This window comes from Nyctereutes procyonoides, unplaced genomic scaffold (genome assembly GCF_905146905.1).
Source record: "Nyctereutes procyonoides isolate TBG_1078 unplaced genomic scaffold, NYPRO_anot_genome, whole genome shotgun sequence".
In the NCBI taxonomy this organism is placed as follows: Eukaryota; Metazoa; Chordata; class Mammalia; order Carnivora; family Canidae; genus Nyctereutes; species Nyctereutes procyonoides.
In genome coordinates, this window is record NW_026575007.1 from 147,492 (window position 1) to 170,742 (window position 23,251).

General features: G+C 48.3%; 2 protein-coding genes across 2 annotated transcripts; one reads left to right on the forward strand and one right to left on the reverse strand.

Moving 5' to 3' along the window:
- Positions 1-1,882: 1,882 nt before the first annotated feature.
- LOC129516339 (small integral membrane protein 10-like protein 2A) lies at positions 1,883-5,420 on the reverse strand. The gene is made up of 3 exons (XM_055335703.1): positions 4,687-5,420; positions 3,452-3,809; positions 1,883-3,056 (listed from the first exon to the last, which is right to left on the reverse strand). Exon 1 carries the CDS (start codon positions 5,308-5,310, stop codon positions 5,074-5,076), a length of 237 nt encoding a protein of 78 aa, XP_055191678.1. The 5' UTR covers positions 5,311-5,420; the 3' UTR covers positions 1,883-3,056; positions 3,452-3,809; positions 4,687-5,073.
- Positions 5,309-22,729, forward strand: CT55 (cancer/testis antigen 55). Its single transcript, XM_055335333.1, has 6 exons — positions 5,309-5,530; positions 12,149-12,365; positions 13,784-13,965; positions 16,941-17,085; positions 21,546-21,658; positions 22,400-22,729. Exons 1-6 carry the CDS (start codon positions 5,309-5,311, stop codon positions 22,589-22,591), a joined length of 1,071 nt encoding a protein of 356 aa, XP_055191308.1. The 3' UTR covers positions 22,592-22,729.
- Positions 22,730-23,251: the final 522 nt, after the last annotated feature.

The following is a 23,251-nucleotide window of genomic DNA, read 5'->3' on the forward strand; positions in this document are numbered from 1 at the left end:
CCTCAACTTTTTCTTTTTTCAAAATGTTTTAGTTATTTAAGGTAATATACATTTCCACCTACATTTTGGGTTTGGCTTGTCAATTTCTACAGGAAACTCAGCTGAGATCTGGATAGAGCATCTGTTCAATCTACAGATAAATTTGGGGAAGATTGCCATCTTTGACAATATTCAGTCTCCAAACTATGAAATGTCTCTATACCTTCATTCTTCATTTTATATATATATATATATATATATATATATATATATATATATATATATATATATATGAGAGAGAGAGAGAGAGAGAGAGAGAGAGAGAGAGAGCTGGAGCAGGGTTGTGGGGGAGATAATCTTCAAGCAGACTCACTTCTGAGCACAGAACCCCACGCAGGGCTCATCCTAGGACCCTGAGATCATGCTCCGAGCCAAAATCAAGAGCCTGCCGCTTAAACAACTGAGCCACCCAGGCACCCCTCTATCCAGAGCTTCTTTAAATTTTCCCAGCAATGTTTTCTTTTTTTTTAAGATTTTAGTTATTTATTCATGACAGACACAGAGAGAGACAGAGATATAGGCAGAGGGAAAAGAAGGTTCCATGCAGAGAGCCCGATGCAGGACTTGATCCCGTGACTCCAGTATCACACCCTGAGCAGAAGGCAGAAGCCCAACTGCTGAACCACCCAGGCATACCCCAGCAATGTTTTCTCATTTTTAGTATGCAAGGTTGGTACATCTGCTTTATCTGCTTTATCCCTAAGTGTTCTACTCTTTTTAGGCTACTGTGAATGAAATAAAAATATAAAATATAAAATATTTTCTTTATTCCAATTTTTAAATTTTTGTTGCTAGTATTCTGAAGTGTTCATCTCATGAGCCGAGCATTTGTCTGGGCCAAGCCCTGGGCCAGAAGACCCCACAAGGAGGGGGTTTTATTGTCATGTCCACTTTACAGCCAGGTCAGGGAGACATGACCAGGAGAAAGTGGGCACCCGACTGGTGTTATCCAGACCCAGAGGCCCAGCAGCCATTCCCTGCTGGGTGTGTCCCCCCCTCCAGCCTCTGGGGCACCTCCTTCCACAGGATGAGTGAAGGGCGGGTTCCGGGCACTGGCAGTGACTGAGGTCCATCTCTCCTGTGGTGGCAGATGTCAGGAGGGTCTCTCTCCTGTCCAATCGCTTGGACCCCCAGAAATTCCCAGCAAGGGGAACATACCCAAGGCCCTTGCCCCAGGCTGTGCTCCTCCGTGTGACCATGACCCTGCTTCCTCCCCCCTGGGGACCAAGAGCCTTCCTTCTTCTACCTGGGCCACTGTGCTCCCCAGGCCCCCTCCACCAGGCTTCTGCCTGCATATCCACCCTCAGCTCTGCAGCCCGCCGAGCCCATGGCCAGGCCTCTCTGAGGAGTCACCTGGCTGGGGCTCTGAAGGGACAGGTGGGGTCTAAGCTGGGGGGAAGGGCAGCAGGCTCCCAGTCCCCATACTTTACCTTTTCCAAATCTGGGCACCCACCGGACTAGCAGGGAGGCAAGGGGTCCTCGCCACCTGCTGTGGCTTTTGGGGGCCCCAAAAAGAGGTGCAGAGAGCCCATTTCACCCCACCTTCCCCAGCCCACCCTCAAGCCTCCACGGCGTTAAGTGCTTTCTGAAGCCCAGCTCGAAAATGGAGAAAAGACAGAGGTGCTTGGTCATTCAGATAAAGGTTGTGAGTAGGACAAATTCCCACTCCTTGGGCCAGGCCCCACTGCTGCCTTCTCCTCAAGGAGCAGTGGCCCAGGCCAGCCCATCTCCCCACACCTCTGGAGCAGGCCTCCACCCCTACCGCCACCCCCACCCGGCAGCCCTGCAGCGTGATGTCACTGCTGGCCCCCTCCTCGAAGGCTACTGCGCCACACCAGAAGGATGGCCTCCTCTTGTATTTCATTTTATTGAACTTAGGGAGGGTTTTCTTTTTAACTTAAGAGTGACAGGATTTGACAGCAGAAACGAGCCCATTCCTCTGAGCAGACGGCGCTGACCAGCAGTTAATCACACGCGGGAAAGTGACAGTCATCATATTCAGCCCGTGGCTCTGATGCTGTAGAAGCTCTGCCGCCTGGAACACAGACTGCAAATAAATAAAGTGCATGGAGAGCCTGTCAGGCAGCCAGGGCCCAGTGCGGGAGAGGGAAGGGGTGGGGAAGAAGCGTGCCAAGTACTCAAGGCCAAACCGGTCAGAAAAGCAGTGGCAGGAACACGGGCGAAAGACGTGCATCCCCTCCCCTGACCCTTGGGGGCTGCTCTGGGACACCCTGTACCTTGGGGGAGGGGGTGGCACAGGATGGACCTTCCTGCAGGGGAGGGGCCGCGGGCCAGGGGCCCTGAGGCTCCCCCCACCCCTCTCCGCGAGTAAGAGATGTCACAGGCCCCAGGCAGCTCCACCTGAGCCACAAGGCTGCAGCTGGGGAGCAGGTCACTCGAGGGTGAGACGGGGGTCTTGAAAGGGGCACATCAGTGGATCATCCCTAAGGAGGCCCCTCATCCTCTCCTCTCAGACAGCCCCAGGTGGCTGTTGAAGGCTGTCCCCAGACATCTGTAGATGGAGTCAGCAGGCTGGCATGCTTCCCGAACTGGACCTCGGTGGAAAGGGTTGGGGTATGGGAGGCGCCACCCGGATCAGGGACCCCAGGACACTAGGCACAAGGAAGGAAGCCATCACACCCTGTGGGGAGCTGCAGGGGACACATGGTGGCTTTTTCTGGCCTCAGTCCCCGGGGTGAGGCAGGCAGAGCTCTTCAGTCAGGATCAGGCTTCCAGCTTGGCAGCTGAGGGAGGAGAGCAGGAGGTGTGACACTGGGCCACTCTGTCCCTGGGGCTGACCAGATTGCTTTGGTTTTCAGGTCCAGGAATTCAGAGCGTGGGGGCCGAGAGCAACCAGTGGCAGAGCAGCTGTGGGACAGGGGTCTTTCCTGGCTCCCCTTGGGGCCATGCCTGGCCATCCTGGTGCATCAGGTAGCAGTACACCTGGGTCCTCCGGGACCAATCCAAGCCCATCCAGAGAAGGTTCTCTGAGTGATCCTGGGCTTGGGGGCCTGAGCCTGGGGACAGAGAGACGGAGTCACACACGGGTCCCAGCCTCATCCTAGGTTTATCCCTTCACCCTCCTGGTTCCGTCATGTCCCCAGGAGCCATGCCACCACCCACCCCCACCCTGCCCCCCAAACTAAGAGGCTCCTGCAACTCAACTGCTGAGGAGCCCTTGGTCAAGCCTGGGGTGGGGTGCTGGGGAGGCCAGGCCATGTGGGTAGACTTCAGCTCTGCAAGGGGTTCTAGGACTCTCCTGAGTCCACCTCAGCTCTCGCTGTCTCCCCTGTGACCTCCCATAGCACTCCAAGAAAAGCCAATCCCCCACATTCCCTACCCTGGACCTCTCTCTCTCCCCCCTTAGGTCCCTCAGAGGGGCCCTGAGTTCCCTCCCACATCCACCCCCTACCATGCCAGGTTTTCTCAAAGTCTGGGGGCAGATCAGATTCAGCTCCACCACTTCTTATCCGTATGACAAGGACAATCTCTCCCTGTCCCAGAACTAGTTTTTCCAATCATCAGGCGGGGAGAACAGAACTCCTTCAAAGTGTTGCTAGGAGATCTAGTGCTGAGATGACAGGGTCGAGTCCTTCCCCATGCAACAACTGGACCACTGGGTACCCCACCCCTCAGTGCCTCTGCCTGAAAGGTCCTTTCTCTCCTCCTGGCCCAGGCCTTTTGCCCAGCTGCTTCCCAGGCGGCTGTGGGGCCAGGGGCACCCCGTGGGCAGGGATTGGAGTCTCTTGACAAGGCCAGAGAAGGGGCTCCTGAAAGACAGAAAGAGATGGAGATTTCACAGTGTGGCCTCCCCACGAAGAGTGGTGACGGTTTCCCCAAGTGCTGTCTCCTCCCAAGCCCCTCCTCCACCTGCTTTTGCCTCGCGAGCCTGAGAACTGCCTGCCTTCTCCTCAAGGAGATCCCCATTTCCCCGGATGCTCTGGGTGCACAGAGGCTGCTGGAGGCGGCACTCAGTAGCATCGGGAGGGCAGAGGTAGAGGCTGGGGGGGGGGGTGGCTGTGATGGCGCAAGAGAGAGACTGTGGGGGCAGGGATAGGGCGGGGCGACCTTTCCACTCTAGGTCTCCAAATGTCCAAATGCCCAGCGCCAGAGGATGCCCCTGGGGGGAGGGGAGCAGCAGGCACAGCAGAAGCAGGCCCAGAGCAGTCCCCTGGACACCAACACCGGGCAGATGCAATTCTGCCAAGCGCTGGGCGTCAGCTGCCCAGACCCCAGGGGCCTGAGGGATGAGAAGAGGCCTGACCAGTGCTCTGGCCAAGAGCACAACCAGCTTTCCTGTCTGGTCCCCCAAGGGGGCAAAGGGTGGCAGCATCTTTTCCTTCTACAGCCTTCCCTGGGGCCTCCCCCAGCTCATTCCCCTCCATTCACTGGCGTTCAGGTGGCAACGCCAGGGCCTCTGGGGAAAGCGGGGCGGGGATGGGCTGACCTCCCAGATGCCTAGGCCGCCGCTGCCCCTCACCCTCGTCTGGGAATGAGGAGGACCAGGGAGTTTGGGGTGCCTGCGGCCCCCTGCCTGGGCAGCTCCGGGGCTAGCTTCCTGGCGTCCCGTCCACAGTTCCCCCTGCCACCAAGATGTCATGGCAAGCGCCGCCGCCAGCCCATAGGGTCCAGCCTCGGGCCTCCTACCTTGAAGACTGAGGCCAGTCAAGTCCCTGCTGCAGAATTTTTCCTTGCTGCTTCCCCGCCTCTGGCCAACGTGAGGCAACAGGTCGGCGGCACTTAAATCGTTTTTTTTTTCTTTCTTTCGAGCTCGACAGAAGGGGCCCGTTTGTTGAGTTTCTGTGCAATCGGTCACCGGCCATGCTGCGGGCGGGGGGTCGCGGGCCAGGGCCGGGCAGGGCGGGCCCACGGCCGGGTGGCCGGCGTCCTCCTGCGGGGGTCTAGGGCCCCGGGGCCCGGGCCGCCCCGCCCCCTGCCCGCGCCGCGTCCCGGCGGCCGTCGTCCATGCCTGCGCCCCTGCCCGCGGCGGCCCGGCCCGCGGGACCCTCTGGCCGGGGCTGCGGCGGCGCGCGCTCACTCGATCCGCACCTGCAGGCGGACGTTGAGCATCACCGAGGCCACCACGTAGAAGTAAGGGAAGTTCATGCGCAGCCGCCAGGCCAGGTCGAAGAAGGTGATCAGAGTGCGCGTGAGCCCCTTGCAGAAGGCGCCATACGAGCCGCGGGCCGCCGCCGAGCGCGACAGCCTCACCGCCAGGCCCGACAGGGCCGCCGCGGCCGCTGCCGCCGACAGAGCCGCCGACGCCGCCATGGGCCCGGGCCGGCGCGGGCCCGCCGACCCAGTGGACGCGAGGCTTGAAGCGCCCCGGCCCTCCTTCGGTCACCCCTTCCCTGGCCTGGCCGGGAACGCAGCCTGGGCTGCTGTCGCCTCCGCCTCCGCCTCCGCCACCGCCCCTCTCCAGCAGCCTATGGGGAGCTCCGCCCACGGAGGACTCCGCCCCTCGCCGGCTGCCAGGGCAGCCTCCGCCAGCGTAACCCCGCCCCTGGCTTGGCCACGCCCCCTCAGGGCGCCACGGAGCGACGGTCCACGGGACCGCCCCGCCAGCAAGCCCCGCCTTCTCCTGGGCTCCCAAGGGCGGAGCCCGAGGGCGGGAAGGGATTGGAAGGTGGCGTTCCCCAAGGATCGCTTCTGGGGCGTGTCCTTGAGCGCGCCGGAGGGCCAGAGGGTCTAGAAAGCTATACTGATAACGTGCGGAAAGCCCACTGGGCACTTGACGGGATGAGCACTGGGTGTTATGCTCTATGTTGGCAAATCGAACTCCAATAAAAAAATATACTAAAAAAATAAATAAATAAACAAACAAACAAACAAATAAATAAATAAATAAATAAAAGGAAAGCCCACTGCGAAGGCTCCGCCTGTTTATCCTCCATTCTGCACTGCCTACACAGAAAACCCGGCCAGGCAATCCATTGTACCTTTAAATTTTTTTTTAATTTATTTATGATAGTCACACACACAGAGAGAGAGAGAGGCAGAGACATAGGCAGAGGGAGAAGCAGGCTCCATGCACCGGAGCCCGACGTGGGATTTGATCCCGGGTCTCCAGGATCGCGCCCTGGGCCAAAGGCAGGCGCCAAACCTCTGCGCCACCCAGGGATCCCTCCATTGTACCTTTAATTTGCATTTCTCTAACTCAGCACTATAGAGGTTCACCAAACTCACAGACGCATTTTTTTCTTTTTGGTATATTTGCTGGTTATGTGTTTTTCTTTTTTTTAAAGATTTTATTTATTTTTCATGAGAGATACAGAGAGGCAGAGACGTAGACAGAGGGAGAAGCAGGCTCCCCACTTGAAGCCCTAGGTGGGACTTGATCCCAGGACCCTGGACTATGCCCCAAGCCAAAGGCAGATACTCAACCACTGAGCCACCCAGGTGTCCTTATTTTTTTAATTTTAAAAAGATTCTATTTATTTGAGACAGAGAGAGAGCAAGCATAAGTGGGTGGAGAGGCGGATGAAGAAGCCTACTCCCCGCTGAGCAGGAAGCCCAACACTGGGCTCATTCCTGGGACCCTGGGATCACAGTTTGAGCTGAAGGCACATGTTTAACCAACTGAGATACCCAGGCACCCCAAAAGATGGCCTTCTGAAGTTTCTGGGGGATCAGAAGTGTGTGCTGGACTTGATCAAAATAGCTCAGTAAATCCACTGGCAACTCTACCAGTCCGCCCACACACCATCTGATTATATGTATTTCTTTATTAAATTTCCCCATTGTCCTTCTTTTACTTGTAAGGGAGAAAAATTTCCCTCTATACTCTTAGAGTCTATTTGTACATACCTCTTAAGTCTATGAAATAAATCAACAACATGCAAATTAACTGCAGAAAAGGTATGCACATTTATTAATTTTTAACATTACCTGCACGGGGACATCACAGGAAAATAAATGTAAACACCCAGAGAGGCAGTGAGATTTGAGAGCTTATATACCATCTTAATAGAGGAAGCTGAACGGAGATGTAGGCAATTTAGGGAAGTCTAAATGATTTTTGGGAAACATGAGTGAGTTCTTAGTAGAATAAATGGAAGATGTGATAGTTTGTGACAGAGTTTGCATGTGGTGTGGACTTCTCATCCGTTTACCTTTTGTCAGAATCAATTTCCCGGGGATCCCTGGGTGGCTTAGCCGTTTAGCGCCTGCCTTTGGCCCAGAGCACGATCCTGGAGTCCCGGGATCAAGTCCCATGTCAGGCTCCCAGCATGGAGCCTGCTTCTCCCTCCTGTGTCTCTGTCTTTCTCTCTCTCTCTCTCTCTCTCTCTCTCTATCATAAATAAATAAATAATCTTTAAAAAAATTAAAAAATTTAAAAAAAGAATCAATTTCTCTGGTTGATGAAATTTCTAAGGAGGGATTTTGACAATCGAGTTCCTCTTGGAGGATCTTTCTTTAGGCCCATAAGGGGATATTAATCTTAAAAATAAAATGGTCAGTTATTCAGCAGCCAAAATGTTTATTTGGGAATCAGAGCGAATTACAACTAAAGACAAGCAAGCAAGAACATAATGGTAAGCAAATCAGTAGAACAAAAGAGAGGAAGCCTCTTTTTTTTTTAAAAAGATCTTATTTATTTATTGGAGAGAGTGAGTGAGAGAGCACATCAGCAGAGGTAGAGGAAGGTGAGGGAGAAGAGGAAGAAGCAGACTCCACTACAAAGCAGGGAGCCCCAGGCAGGGTTGGATCCCAGAGCCCAGGAATCATGACCTGAGCAGAAGGCAGTTGCCCAACTGACTGAGCCACCCAGGTGCCCCAGAAAAACTCTTTTATAAAGGAAAGGAGGAGGCTGAGGTGGCTATTAGAAACGACAAGTCCATTAGAGTAAACTGGGAGTTCCAAGTATACTAACTTTTCATTGACTTGAGTTATGACTGCCTCTCATGGGCGGGGCTGTTGGGGGAGAGTGAAGGGGAAACAGCTTTTGTTTTTCCTGCCGAGGTAGTAATAACAAAGGTAGTGTCTATCTGCATGATAAGTCTCTTCTTGTTGAAGCCTGCAATTTATAAGGAGTGGTAGGACCTAAGAGCCCCCCCTTCTGGTCTCCCGACTTCACTTTAAATGAGGTTTCCTTTTACTAATTTTTACAGGGATTTCAGAGAAAGCCTCTCCCCGCATTGGCTGTTTTTCAAGTGCTTTTTGAGCTCAAATAATATACCAAAGTAGTGTATTTTGGCATGGCATGTCCTGAACTCCTTCAAACCACACAGTGATTTCTAAGCACCCCTCTTAACCCATTGTTGGTCCTGGTTACTCTATGGGATCTTCTCAGGTTTTCATTAGCCCTAGTTCATGACAGTTCTTGCTGATATGCTTAGAAACACTTTTGTGGTTTCATCTAATCTTTATTCTAAGCCAAATCCAACTCAAGCTTGATCATTTTTTAAGAACATTTAATAAATTGTAGAAATGTTCATGCTTGATTATACACATAACTTTTATTTTTTTATTTTTAATTTTTTAAAATGTTATTTATTTATTTGAGACAGAGAAAAAGAGAATGAGCCCAGGAAGGATGACTCACGGCTCAATCACTGGAGCTCCTTGATGGGATTGAGTCTTTAGCCATCATGAGATCATGACCTGAGCCAAAGGCAGATGCTTAATCGATGGAGCTACCCAGGCGCCCCAGCTTATACACATAACCTTTAAAAAGCTATCTTCAAGAAGTAGATTCACAATGATCCTGCCTCAGTTTTAACAAGGAGAGCTGGTCTGAGTATTTATATTCTCAAAATGCCTGTTCCCCACCAGACTTGAGCATCCCTGAAGCCTCTCTATAACTGTTTAAGGAACTAAACAAAGTCATATACACTGATCTGGCAATTCCTTCCTACTCAGTCAAGGAAAAAAAGGCAAAACTGAAGCATCAAAGAAACTGAAGGTGGTGGTAAGGAGGAAGACTAATCAGTGGTTCACTTCACTACCCAAACACAAATTCTATCTCTGTGAATACATCCTTCAGAAATGAAGAGGAAATAATTCAGAAATGAAGAAAAATTAAGAGAAATTTTCATCATTAGACATACCCTTACCTTACAACCCAGCAATTGCACTGCTGGGGATTTACCCCAAAGATATAGATGCGTTGAAATGTTGGGACACCTGCACCCCGATGTTTATAGCAGCAATGTCCACAATAGCCAAACTGTGGAAGGAGCCTCGGTGTCCATCGAAAGATGAATGGATAAAGAAGATGTGGTCTATGTATACAATGGAATATTACTCAGCCATTAGAAACGACAAATACCCACCATTTGCTTTGATGTGGATGGAACTGGAGGGTATTATGCTGAGTGAAATAAGTCAATCGGAAAAGGACAAACATTATATGGTCTCATGCATTTGGAGAATACAAAACTTAGTGAAAGGGAATAAAGGAAAGGAGAGAAAATGAGTGAAAATATCAGTGAGGGTGACAAACAGGAGAGACACGTAACTCCGGGAAATGAACAAGGGGTCGTGGAAGGGGAGGTGGGTGGGGGTTGGGGTGACTGGGTGATGGGCGCTGAGGGGGGCACTTGGGATGAGCACTGGGTGTTATGCTATATGTTGGCTAATTGAACCCCAATTAAAAAAAAGAAAAAAAAAAGGATACCTGCACCTTAAAAAAAAAAATCCTGGGTCTCTAGGATCATGCTCTGGGTGGAAGGCGGTGCTAAACCCATAAGCCACCTGGGCAGCTTGATCAAAAGAGGGATATGTGAAAATGATTGAAGGCAACCGTATTTAATATGGAGCAGAGAGCTCTAAAAGGAGAGCTCTCACACACCACCACTCTTAAACAGCCTTTGCAGCCCCCAACAGGAAGGAAGATTTCCTCCTGGCTCAGCAACAGCTCAGCCAATGAGAAACTACCACAACCCAGCCAATGAGAGGCCATCACAACCTTGATTCTCACTCTCTTCCAATGACTTTCCTTGAAAACCACCCATGGCAACTTCCTGTGTGCTGGATGACTTTCCTTGAAAACCACCCATGGCAACTTCCTGTGTGCTGGGACAAAAAGAAAGCTTTTCTTTGTACTCTGTATTTGCTTACAGTTCGCCATAGTTCATGTGTCCTGAATTGCAATTGGTCTCCTATTTCCTTTTTTTTTTAATTTTTTTATTTATTTATGATAGTCACAGAGAGAGAGAGAGAGAGGCAGAGACACAGGCAGAGGGAGAAGCAGGCTCCATGCACCGGAAGCCCGATGTGGGATTCGATCCCGGGTCTCCAGGATCACGCCCTGGGCCAAAGGCAGGCGCCAAACCGCTGCGCCACCCAGGGATCCCTCCTATTTCCAAATAAACTAATTTTTCTATTAAAATATTTAATATTCTTTTTTTTTTCATTTAATATTTTAAATGTGATGTCTGCGTGCTACCCAGAAGAAAAGAATATGGACGCAATCCGAACTCTGCATCATGCCACATCACCTCGCCCTCTTCAACTAATCATCCTCATTTCCAGATCGTACTTCAAAGTGGCTCTAGGCACCATAGTGAGTGCTTTGGCACAGTTGGCTCCCTTCCAAGAGCAAGACACAGGCTATGTTTTGAGACCCTTGTAGACGTGCAAGTTAGGCTTTTTCCACAGGATCTGTGGTTTCACTTAACACTGAACAGAAAGCCGTTGCTTAGAGCGGACCACCAAGTCTCCCTGAGGAGTGAGTGTAGGGGTGAGGAGGTGGAGCTGGTGGCGGGTGTGTGGCCGTGGAGGGCACTCAGAGGCAAAGGAAGAGAAAATAATTTACTCCGTGAGGGGTGGGGGCTGCACGTCTGGGGGCATGCTTCCAACCTCGGGACAAGTTGCTGTGCCACCTTCAAACAGGCATCAGGCCCCCCTTAGAAGCCCACAGAGACCACAGAGTAGAGCCCACCTCTACTCTAAGAGGTGCAAAACGAGCTTGCCCTGGAAGTTATTTCTGGTGGGTCACCGCATTTCCGCTCTTGCCTTGGTGGGAGGAGCCCATGAAGTCCCGCCCATCAGCCCTCAGCCTCTGAGTGGATGGCACTGAGCGCACTGGTTCCTCATTGGCTGGATGGTGGGCTGGGGCACGTTAAGGCCCTTCGCGTGGTAGCCTGAGCCAAAGCTCATGGAGGCACCTGACTAGACGTCCCGCGGTGCGGAGGAACCGGCGAGCGGTCTGAGGGGCTGCTGGGGTCAGAGTGCAGCTGGGTGACAGAGACGTGGACAGAAGCAGGCTTGGTGCTGTGTTTGGGACCGCAGGCTGCCCTAGCAACGGGACCATGCTTCGGTTGATTTCCAGGGCTCTTGCCGTCTTCCGGAGGAAGATAGACTCGTCAGAGGCAGAGAGGGAGCAGCATATGAGGCTCTTGGAATTGGAAGGTATTTAATTTGTCTTCTCCCTCCCACGGGCCGGCACCTAGTTCAGAACTTACGGGGCTCAGAAGGGCGCCACATAGCCATGCCAACGCCTCCTTGTGGGGAGAGGGGTCCCTGAGTCCCTGAGCATGCCCGGAATCATCCTGCCCAAAGTGACGGTGGTGTAAACAGGGAAGGCCCCTGGGGAACTATGCACCACCCTTGCATTACCTCCCCGCCCCATGCCTTTGGAACTTATATTGTGATGTATGGTATGTACAACAGATTCCTTTTCATATTTCCAGTAGTAGTGGATCTCTCTGATTTGAGGGTGCACTTGATCTCGTTTCCCAAACATGCGTATATTTGAATCCAAGTGGTCAAGTCGCTGGTAGGAGGCTGGGGGCCACAGGTTAACTTGCTCACCTTTGTATCCTGACACAGGCCAGGGTCTGGCACTGAGGGGGAGACTCAGGAGGCCCGGGACAGGCATCAGGGTGTCGGTGAGCCCCCATGAAAACTGAGAGGGTGTGCTGAGGTGGACGGTGGTCCTGTTCTGAAGTGTTCCTCTCATGAGCCGAGCATTTGTCTGGACCAGGCCCTGGGCTCAGGGCTGGAAGACCCCCACAGGGAGCACTGTCACGTACACTTTACAGGTCAGGGAGACACAACCAGGGGAGAGCGGGTACCCGGCTGGTGTTAACCCAGACCCGGAGGCCAAGCAGCCATTCCCTGCTGGGTGTGCCTCCTCCCGCCTCTGGGGGGCCTCCTTCCCCAGGATGAGTGCAGGGCGGGCTCTGGGCCCGATTCTGGAAAGGGTCACCTCTGGTGGATGCAGTCCTCCCAGCAGGGCCCCAGCCTTCCTGGTGCCCGACTGGGCCTGCAGCTCCTCTGCCGGAGGAGTGTGAGCCCTGCAGAGTTGGCGGATTCTCGGCCCAGTGGGCCAAGGAGGGCCGAGCTTGAGCGGGAAGTGATGCCGACGCATCCCTTACCCGGTAGCTGTATTTTTGCCAATGGGACGATGCAGAAGAGTTTCTGATTTATTTTCATGAGCCTAGGTGGCAGTTGTCACCCTTATACCTTCCATTTCCTTGTGTTTTGTGATTTCACTTGACAAATTTGACCCATTTTTTAAAAAGTTTAGAAGAGGCTCCTTTGGGGCTCAGTTGGTTAAGCGTCTGCCTTTGGTTTGGGTCTTGGGTCCAGGGATTGAGCACCACCTCCGGCTCCCTACTGGGGGGGGGGAGTCTGCTTCTCCCTCTCCCTCTGCTCCACCCACCCCCTCTCTTGGGTGCTCTCTCTCTCTCTCTCAAATAAATAAAATCTTTATTTTTTTAATTTTCTAAGCCCTCCCCAAATAAAATCCTTTTAAAAAAAGTTTTCAGGATCTTCTTGGCTTCTGAAATCAAATTATAAGCAATGTTTCTCCCAGCCTCACTTTGGCATGGCACCTAAGGCATTGTGGTTCATAGTGGGCTCTGCGGGCTTATTCTCTAGGTTCAGATATCAGATTATGGCTTATTAGCTGTGTTTGTTCATGAAATAAATAAATAAGTAAACCTGAGTGTTTTGGATCCACATTTGGGCTAGATTTAAACCCCCAGATCTCTTTATGTGTTTTGTTCGGTGAGATGTTTCAATAATCTCCAGGTGCTGCTGCTGCTGCTGCTTTTGTTGATGATAAAATTCTGTAACAATAATGGCTGTTTAAAGACTCTCTAGATGCAGAAACCATGACAACTAATGTGTAAGCTCTAACCTATGGGAGGCATTCAGTTTTAAGCAGTTGACATGTATGTGTCAGCTAATAATTGTAACAACCCTTTCTCCCCTGCTTTATTGAGACATAATTTGCATATAAGGTGTGCATGACAACTTGTTACCTATATATTGTGAAATGATTGCACAATAAGATTCATTAACACATCCACACCTTATATAGTTATCCTGTGTGTGTGTGTGTGTGTGTGTGTGTGTGTGTGTGTGTGGTGAGAACTTATAAGATCTACTCTCCTAGGCAGACATTAGTAATGCCCTGGTTTTCCAGATGGAAACAGATTCAGGGAGGTTAAGAAATGTGCCCAGGGTTACACAGATGGTAAAGGGAGGAGCTGTGTTCACAGTTAGGCAGTCTGGTTCCAGACTCAGCACCTACTACAAGTTCCACTACCAAGGGCACTCGGCCACTGGGCCTCGCAGAGAAGTGGTGGGATCAGTCTTTCAGCATGAGCACTCTGCCTCCCAGACAATCCCTATGCTCCTCAGTCATTGTCATCTGTGTCTCAGAGCAAGCCCAATTAGTTTCTAGATTTAGATCATCATTTCCCATATCTTCCCATGGTAGGGCTTATTTCTTGTGTGTAATTTGCTTTGGAGGTGAGTTAATGAAACATTTTGTTGACCTATCTTTTAGGTGACACCAGGTTAAAAACTGTGCAAGGAGTAGTGACACAGTTTTGTAGTGATTATGGCCTGATTGATGAGTTGATCTACTTCACCAGTGATGTTATAACTGGCAACGTGTTACTGAAAGTTGGACAAGAAGTCACCGCCATTGTGGAAGAAGATAAAACATATGGATTGAAAGCAATCAAAGTAAGATTACTATGAGTTTGAGGATCGGCTCTATTTCCCCGGGGGGGCTTTCAGCCTTGCTCCTGATTTGTTCAGCCTCTCTGACGTGACCTGGTATGGTGAATGTAGAGTGGGATTTGAAGTCCAATCCACTGCATTTTGTGAGACACTTGTTCTTTTTTTCTAATATTTTATTTATTTATTTATGAGAGACACAGAAGAGAGAGGCAGAGACATAGGCAGAGGGAAAAGCAGGCTCCATGCAGGGAGCTCAATGCAGGACTCGATCCCGGACCTGGGAATCAAGCCCTGAGCCAAAGGCAGATGCTCAACTGCTGAGCCACCCAGGCATCCCGGAACACTTGTTCTTATCTTTGTAGTGGTTTCTGTTTATAAAAATGTAAATTGTATATCTAATCTTCAGCATTTAAAACTATGGTAAACATTAATAATTATTAGAGTCTGTATTATTCTGCAATGTCCTTTTTTCTTTTTTTTTAAAAGAGAATTTATTCATGAGAGACACATAGAGAGCGGCAGATTCATAGGCAGAGGGAGAAGCAGGCTCCCCATGAGGAGCCCCATGTGGGACTTGATCCTGGACCTGGGATCAGGCGCTGAGCTGAAGGCAGACTTTCAACCACTGAGCCACACGGGGGTCCCTGAAATGTCCTTTTTTCAACCAAGTAAAGGATTTTTTATTTTGTTGTAATGTAATTGCTAGGTGAACAGACATGCATTTTAACCACTTTTTTAAAGTTTTTTTTTAAGATTTTATTTATTTATTTATTCATGAGAGACACTGAAAGAAAGAGGCAGAGACAGAGGCAGAGGGAGAAGCAGTCTCCATGCAGGGAGACTGATGTGGGACTTGATCCTGGGAACAATGGATCACGCCCTGAGCCGAAGGCAGATTCAACCGCTGAGCCACCCAGGCGTTCTTAACCGTTTTTATTTTTTTAAGAGACATTTATTCATGAGAGACAGAGAGGCACAGACACAGGCAGAGGGAGAAGCAGGCTCCATGCAAGGAGCCCGATGTGAGACTCGATCCTGGGTCTCCAAGGTCAGGCCCTGGGCCGAAAGTGGCACTAAACCACTGAGCCACTGGGGCTGCCCCCTTAACCACTTTTTAAATGCAGCTTTGGGCACCTGGGTGGCTCAGTGGTTGAGTATTTGCTTTGGCTCAGATTGTGATCTCAGGAACCTGGGATGAGTCGAGAAACAGGCTCCCCACAGGGAGCCTGCTTCTACCTCTGCCTATGTCTCTGCCTCTCTGTGTGTGTGTCTCTCATGAATAAATAAATACAATCTTTAAAATAAATAAATAAAAGCAGCTTTATTGAGATACAATGGATGTACCATAAGATTCTCCATTTTTTTAAGTAGGCTCCATTCCCAGCTAGAGCCCAACACAGAGCTTGAACTCACAACCTTGAGATCAAGCCCTGAGCTGAGACCAAGAGTTGGATGCTTAACCGACTGAGTGCCCCAGAAGCCCCAAGATTCTCCACATTTAAAGCCATAGTTTGATGACATTTTTAGTAAATTTCACATAGTCATGCAACCATCACCTCAGTGTACTTACCATTTCAATAGATACTGTCCAGTTATGCTTCAGCTTTATTGTACCAGTTGGCACTGTCAACAGCAGGCTCTGGAAACTGCCTGTTTGCCAATATTGACAAGAATGGAAAGATTCCAATCTTTGAAATCTTTGCCAATCTTAAAAAAAGGCAGTCTCATAATTTTATTTTGCATTTCTTTAAGTGTTGGGGAGAGTACAGCAACATTTCTCTTCTTACAGCTATTTCTACAGTAGGAACATTAGAGTTGTTTGTATGTTATGGAAATGTGAGGTTTGTTAGGAAATTTCTCATATGAACGTTTTGCGAATGTTTCCTCCCAAGCTGTCTTTCACTTTGTGCCATTTAATTTTTATATACCAGAATGCATCTATCTTGTCCAGGTGAGATGACTTGCCATTTTCTGAGATACAGAAGATGGGGGATGGGGAGGAGTACAGTTTTTTCAGGGAAGTTCGGGATACATTAAATTTTGTCTATGTTAAGCTAAGATTGAGATACCGATGGGACACCATGTCTGTAACTTGGTGTATTCAGTTCAGGGACAGGAAACAAGAAGGGAGTGTTAACAGAGGAGGTTGAGATGGAGCCTCTCCAGGAAAGAGAGAAAGAGTAAGAGCAGGGGAAGAGCAGAGGGAGAAGCAGGCTCCCTAATGAGCATGTAGCCCGATGTGGGACTCTGTCCCAGAACCCCAGGATCACGACCTGAGCCATAGACAGACAACTGAGTCACCCAGGCGCCTTAGATGATTCCTTAAATATGTTTTACTGGTGGGGCACCTAGGTGGCTCAGAGACCATCTGGATTTTTTTTTTAATCTTTTAAAATGTTTTTTAAAAACCAAAAAAAAAAATAAAGATTTTATTTATTTATTCATGAGAGACCGAGAGAGAGAGAGAGAGAGAGAGAGAGAGAGAGAGAGGCAGAGACATAGGCAGAGGGAGAAACAGGCTCCACACAGGGAACCCGATGCAGGACTTCATCCTGGGACCCTGGGATCATGCCCTGACCCAAAGGCAGACGCTCAACTGCTGAAGCACCCAGGCGTCCCATAAATAAAATCTTTAAAAAAATAAACTATGGACTTGAGGTCAATATACTGTACCAATATTGGTGCAACCAATCAAACGAATGCAAGGTGCTAGTAATAGGGCAAACTAAGGACAGAGAGGTGGAATGTGTGGGACATTTTGGCTCAAGGTTCCTAAACTGCTCTAAAACATAAATAAAAGATATAAGGCTCAGTCATTATTTTATCATCGTCTCACGTCTACGATGTGGTCAGGTGAAATGTATTCACCAATGTTTGTTGTAGTTGTTTAAATCATTTCTGGAACGACGATGATTTAAGCATGTTTCTGCTTTTTAAACCTGTGTTATGTTTGCTATAATGGTTTCTTTATCTCACAGGTGGATGCTCTCTGTGATAGTTGCCATGGCAATGGACCTGCAGAATCCTATGCTAGAATCTCATTTGGCTCTATTACCTCTCTAATGGAAGGTGCTAACTACATTGATCACACAACTTACTTCTCTCTAGATGTCATTTGTAAAGGTATAGTTTACTTTTTAAAAGATTTTATTTATTTATTTATTTATTTATTTATTTATTTATTTAAAGATTTTATTTATTTATTCATGAGAGACACACACAGAGAGAGAGGCAGAGACACAGGCAGAGGGAGAAGCAGGATCCATGCAGGGAACCTGACGTGGGACTTGATTCTGGGTCTCCAGGATCATGCCCTGGGCTGAAGGTGACGCTAAAGTGCTGAGCCACCTTGGGTGCCCAGTTTACTTTTTTTAATTTAAAGCTAGATTTTGCCTATTTTTTTAATTTTATAGATTGGCTTTGCTGATGGTTACAGGCATCATTTCTAGGGTCGAATCTGGAACATGCTATTTGGCAAGAGGATTTTCGGATTAGAACTACTTCTCTACGTGTCCTTGTCTCCAGTAAGAGGCTCTTTGATACTTGAGCTGGACCTTTGCAGTTGAAAATAATGCACCACAGTACATCATGTTCTTAAAAACTCATGCTATCTTTTGTTGATGTTTTATTTACTGGATGCAGCTGCTAGTATTTGTGTAATTTTTCTATTTGTACAGGCACTGAATTTCTAATCTTTTTTTTAAAAATTTATTTATTTATGATAGTCACACACAGAGAGAGAGAGAGGCAGAGACTTAGGCAGAGGGAGAAGCAGGCTCCATGCACCGGGAGCCCGATATGGGATTCGATCCCGGGTCTCCAGGATCTCTCCCTGGGCCAAAGGCAGGCGCCAAACCGCTGCGCCACCCAGGGATCCCCTGAATTTCTAATCTAACAGAAAAACATTATGGATATACAGGGATATTCTTTTTTATTTTAATTTTTCAAAGACTTATTTATTTGAGAAAGAGAGAGAGAGCAAGTCTTGAAGAATGGGAGACAGAGAGTCCTGAAGCAGACTCCCCACTTAGTGCAGAGGCCCATGGGGGGCACTTACTCAGGACCCTGAGTTCATGACATGAGCAGAAACCAAGAGTTGGATGCCCAACCAACAGATCCACCCAGGTGCCACACAGATATACTCTTTAAAAATATATATATTTCATTTTTTTATGATAGTCACAGAGAGAGAAAGAGAGAGGCAGAGACATAGGCAGAGGGAGAAGCAGGCTCCATGCACCGGGAGCCCGATGTGGGATTCGATCCCGGGTCTCCAGGATCGCGCCCTGGGCCAAAGGCAGGCACCAAACCACTGCGCCACCCAGGGATCCCAATATATATATTTCAAAGGGCGCCTGGTGGCTCAGTGGTTGAGCATCTACCTTGGGCTCAGGTCGTGATCCCGGGGTCCTGGGATGGTGTCCTGCAACAGGCTCTCCACAGGGAGTCTGCTTCTCCCTCAGCCTGTGTCTCTCATGAATAAATGAATAAAATCTTTTAAAAACTAATGAAAATAATATTTCAAATGCCTTGGAGATAGCCTTGTACCTTTTTTTAAAATTTTTATTTATTTATGATAGTCACAGAGAGAGAGAGAGAGAGAGAGAGAGAGAGAGAGAGAGGCAGAGATACAGGCAGAGGGAGAAGCAGGCTCCATGCACCGGGAGCCCGATGTGGGATTCGATCCCAGGTCTCCAGGATCGTGCCCTGGGCCAAAGGCAGGCGCCAAACCGCTGCGCCACCCAGGGATCCCGCCTTGTACCTTTCTATTGGTTTGCAAACTGCCCCCACTACGTGGAACCGAGGAGAGACAAAAAAATGAGGCAGGCCACTCCTGATTGGTAAGTGGCCAGTGTAGTAATCAAGGAGACTTACATATGGGTCTTGTCTGGGGGGACCCAAAATGAATTGATCCACCTGCCAGAATCTTAAAAGTTTACACAGATGCCTTAATTGGGCTCAGTCACTGTACACTGTCCAGATGGTCTCAGCCACACCTTACTCTCTAAAGCCTTAGGCCTCCAACTGTTGGAGTGATGGGGGGAACACACATTCCCAGGACAGGGGTGGGGTGAGGAGCCTCAAGCTGGACCCCAGGGTCCAGCTCATAGGTCCACTGGTGATCACACCCTCTTGATGGCCTCCTCCAGCACTTTCTGTATATGTGTGTGTGTGTGTGTACTGTTGTTGAATTATATTTGTAATTATCAGGTCTAACATTTAGTTGTTTTATGCCTAAAGCAATATGTTGTTATTTTGTTTATGCTATTTGAGTTTAGCTCAGTTCACAATAGAGTGCTAGGTATTGGCAAGACAAGATAAATAAGACTTTATTAAACCCTCCCTGTAAAGAGCTCATCGTCTAATTGGGAGAGACAGACATGTGGAGACATTAAAAGAATATAGTGAAAAGAACTCTACTGAGCAGAGAAGTTAAAATGACTATCTGCTATGGGGAGACGGGAAGGCTGCCTGTGTGAGATGCTTTCCCAGCTGGACAACTTCTGCCGGGCTGGCTTTGGAAAGATAACTAGAAGTAAAAATTCTGTACTTGTTTATGCCCTACCAGCTGCTATGTAGCTTGAATATAAAAAGGGGGAACTTAGTTCAGCCACACCAGGCAGCTTTCCATTTAATTTTTCTGGGATTTAAAAGCCAGGACTTGACCTTATTTGATAACCATGGAAGTCCCCAAAGATGATTATCTGGTGGCATCTGGGATTTTAAGACATGTTTAGTTAGAAATACCCAATTCTAGGAGAAAAAGCCCCTGTGATTGTTAAGCTCCCAAGTCAATTTCCTGGTCCCTATAACCATGCCAGTGGGAAGTCACCACCAATGGTAGCCCTTGCTAGAATTCTTCTCAAGATGGGAAACACTTGAGCATGTTTGTAATGCCAAAGGGAGTGATGGAAGGTGCAAGGGAGAGCCGGAAGGATGGATGAAATCAGGGTCCTGAGGCATAAAGAGGCCGGGACCCAAAGCACAGGTGAAGGGATTTACTGCTGCAAAATAAATTGAGTGATTCAAAGAGAGTGGATTAAAATACTTGACCCTGGGATGCCTGGGTGGTGGTTGAGTGGCTGCCTTCGGCTCAGGGCGTGATCCCGGAGTTCCAGGATCAAGTTCCACATTGGGCTCCCTGTGAGGAGCCTGCTTCTCCCTCTGCCTGTGTCTGCCTCTCTCTCTGTGTTTCTCGTGAATAAATAAAATCTTTTTAAAAATTTAAAAAGTAAAAATACTTGAGCCCTAATCAGTCATACTTAGCATTGTCAAAATAGCTGCAGTTAATCTGATTATGACACCTAATGAAAATGGCAAAAGACAATTCCAATTTAAAACATAATGACAACATTTAGCATAACACCCAGTGCTCATCCTGCCAAGTGCCCCCCTCAGTGCCCATCACCCAAAATGTTGGCAAATTGAACTCCAATAAAATTTTTTTAAATAAAAAATAATAAAACATAATGAGAGGTACTCAATGGTTTAAGCATTTTACTGTTGATTTCAGCTCAGGTCGTGATCTCAGGGTCATGAGATTAAGCACTTGTCTGGCTCAGCGCTCAGGGAGGAGTCTTGAGATTCTCTCTCTCTCTCTCTCTCCGCCCCCCCCACTCTCACAGGACCCTCTTCTCTCTCCCTCCCTCCCTCGCTCTCTCTTTCTCAAATAAATAAATAAATAAATAAATAAATCTTTTTTAAAAAAGCCAAAAACATAATGGGAATTGGGGCACCTGAATGGCTCAGTTTGTTAAGCATTCCACTCATGATTTCAGCTCAGATCATGATCTCATGGGTCCTGAGATTAAGCCCCACCACCGGCTCCACCCTCCTTGGGGAATCTGCTTGAGATTCTCTTCCTCTGCCTCTCCCCCGGTCTCTCTGTCTCTCAAATAAATAAATATATTAAAAAAAAATAATGGCCTGTGATGCCCAGCTGATACTTCTCCCCAACAGCCTTTGTTAAACCAGTGGGAATCAAAGCCTAGAGGATTACAAACATCCTTTCTGGCAGGAATACTTACAGGTTACCTGTTTTTAAAAACTCCAAAGGTACTTTTGATGTAATAGAAATTATTTTAGGGTATTAGAACATCAAAGTCACTGAAACTGAACATTACCAAGACTAAGACATAATTCTTTTTTTTGTATATTTTTTAATTGGAGTTCGATTTGCCAACATATAGTATAATACCCAGTGCTCATCCATCAAGTTCCCCCCTCAGTGCCCATCTCTCAGTCACCCCCTCCCCCCGCCCACCTCCCCTTCCACTACCCCTTGTTCATTTCCCAGAGTTAGGAGATAAGACCTAATTCCAACTGGATTTCTCTCTGTGGCTGTTTTAGGGTTTGTTGTTGTTTTTAATTTAAATTTAATTAACATAGAGTGCATTATTAGTTTGAGGGGTAGAATTTAGGGATTCATCAGTGGCATAGAACACCCAGTGCTCATTCTCTCACATGCCCTCCTTCATGCCCATCCTCCGGTGACCTCATCCCCCCAACCCCCTCCCCTCCAGCCACCTTCAGCTTGTTCCCTAGAGTTAGTTAAGTCTCTTACAGTTTGTCTGCTGTTTTAGGTTTCGAGCCTTACCAGGGGGACCGAGTAGAAGTTGAGTTTTGTACCCCATTGGATGCGCTGAGCCGAAAGGCCCTCTCGGTGAAGCCTCTGAGACATAAGCATGTGCATGAGGTAGTTCCTTTGTGGGTAGCTCTTGTTACTCAGTTCTGCTTTTCCCTCTAGTGATCCTTGCTGCTTCTCGGGATTTCATGGGGTGTGTTGGCAAAACCATTCTTGGCCAAAGAGTCTATTTCCTTACTGAACAAGACAAGCTCCAGAGTGGGTGTAACCCCAGAATAATATACAATATGCATATATTTAAGGTCAAAATTAGGTAGTTTACTTGAGAGGTATTTAAATGCCCTGAATAGAAAGCAAATTGTGTTGAGAGAATTGTAGGGGAGGAAGGAATGGTCTAGTGGGAAGAACCAGAGCATGCAGTGAATGCTGGGTGTGCCTTGGGTCCTATGGACTAGAAATGGGTGCAAGAGTCATTCTGCACAAAGGCACAGAGGGTGCTTGGGATGGGACCCAGGAAGTGGGGAGATGACCTTCTCTTAGCCACCACATTCTTTTCTCATTCTGCTGCTTTTCCCTTCCTCAACCGTCACTAGAGAGGTTAATGGACATCATGTGGTATATTTAGAATAGAGTTTCTAATCTAGAGCAGGACCAGCTCTGCAGGGGTTCTGACTTAGCTGTTGTGAGGAGGGGGCCGCCATGGGTAGCTTCAGAGGGTGCTCCTGGGATTTCTGACATGGCAGCTAGGTTGGGAAAGGAGTGACCTTCAGACTAAGCCAGAGCAAGGTGGTGCAGGCTCTAGGACAGCAGACGATGCTTTTACATAAACATTTCTATTACCTTTAATTACAGGTCTGCATTACCAGCCTTCATGGAAGAAATGGGGTGATAGATGATAGCATCTTTTTCACCTTGGAATCCCTGAAGCTACCTGATGGATACACACCTCAAATATCTGACATTGTTAATGCTGTTGTGGTGGAGAGCATTCAGTCCTGCTACATTTGGAGAGCCATTTCTATGACTCTAGTGAAAAGGCAGTAATAAGAAAGCAGCAGTTTTATTCCTTGTGCAGCTTCTCTTCTCTCATCAGTAAAGAGCCTGCTTTAAAATGTGTTCTGTGAAAAATAGCTTGTAAACCTCAACAATTAATTCAAGCACAATGTTTTGAGTTTCATGTGGGTTTGCTAAATGGGAGGGTACCTTTCTGGAGAGAGGCTAGCATTTTTCCTTGTTGATTAAAGACATTTTCATTTTAATCTTTTTAATAATCTTAGGTTTGTGATTTTCTTTTTTATTGGATCTGTTTTTTTAAGATTTTATTTATGTATTTGTTTTAAAAGATTTTATTTATTTCTTCATGAGAGAGACAAAGACAGAGGCAGAGGGAGAAGCAGGCTCCCCATAGGGAGCCTGATGTGGGACTTGATCCCTGGACCCTGGTTTCACACCCTGAGCCTACAGCAGATGCTCAACCGCTGAGCCACCCAGGTGTCCCAATATTTTTTTTAAAGATTTATTTATTCACTAGAGACACAGAGAGGGAGAGGCAGAGACACAGGCAGAGAGAGAAGCAGGCTCCATGCAGGGGGCCTGATATGGGACTCGATTCTGGGACTCCAGGATCATGCCCTGAGCTGAAGGCAGATGCTCAACTGCTGAGCCACCCAGGCGTCCCCCGACAGTTTTTTAATTAAGATTTTA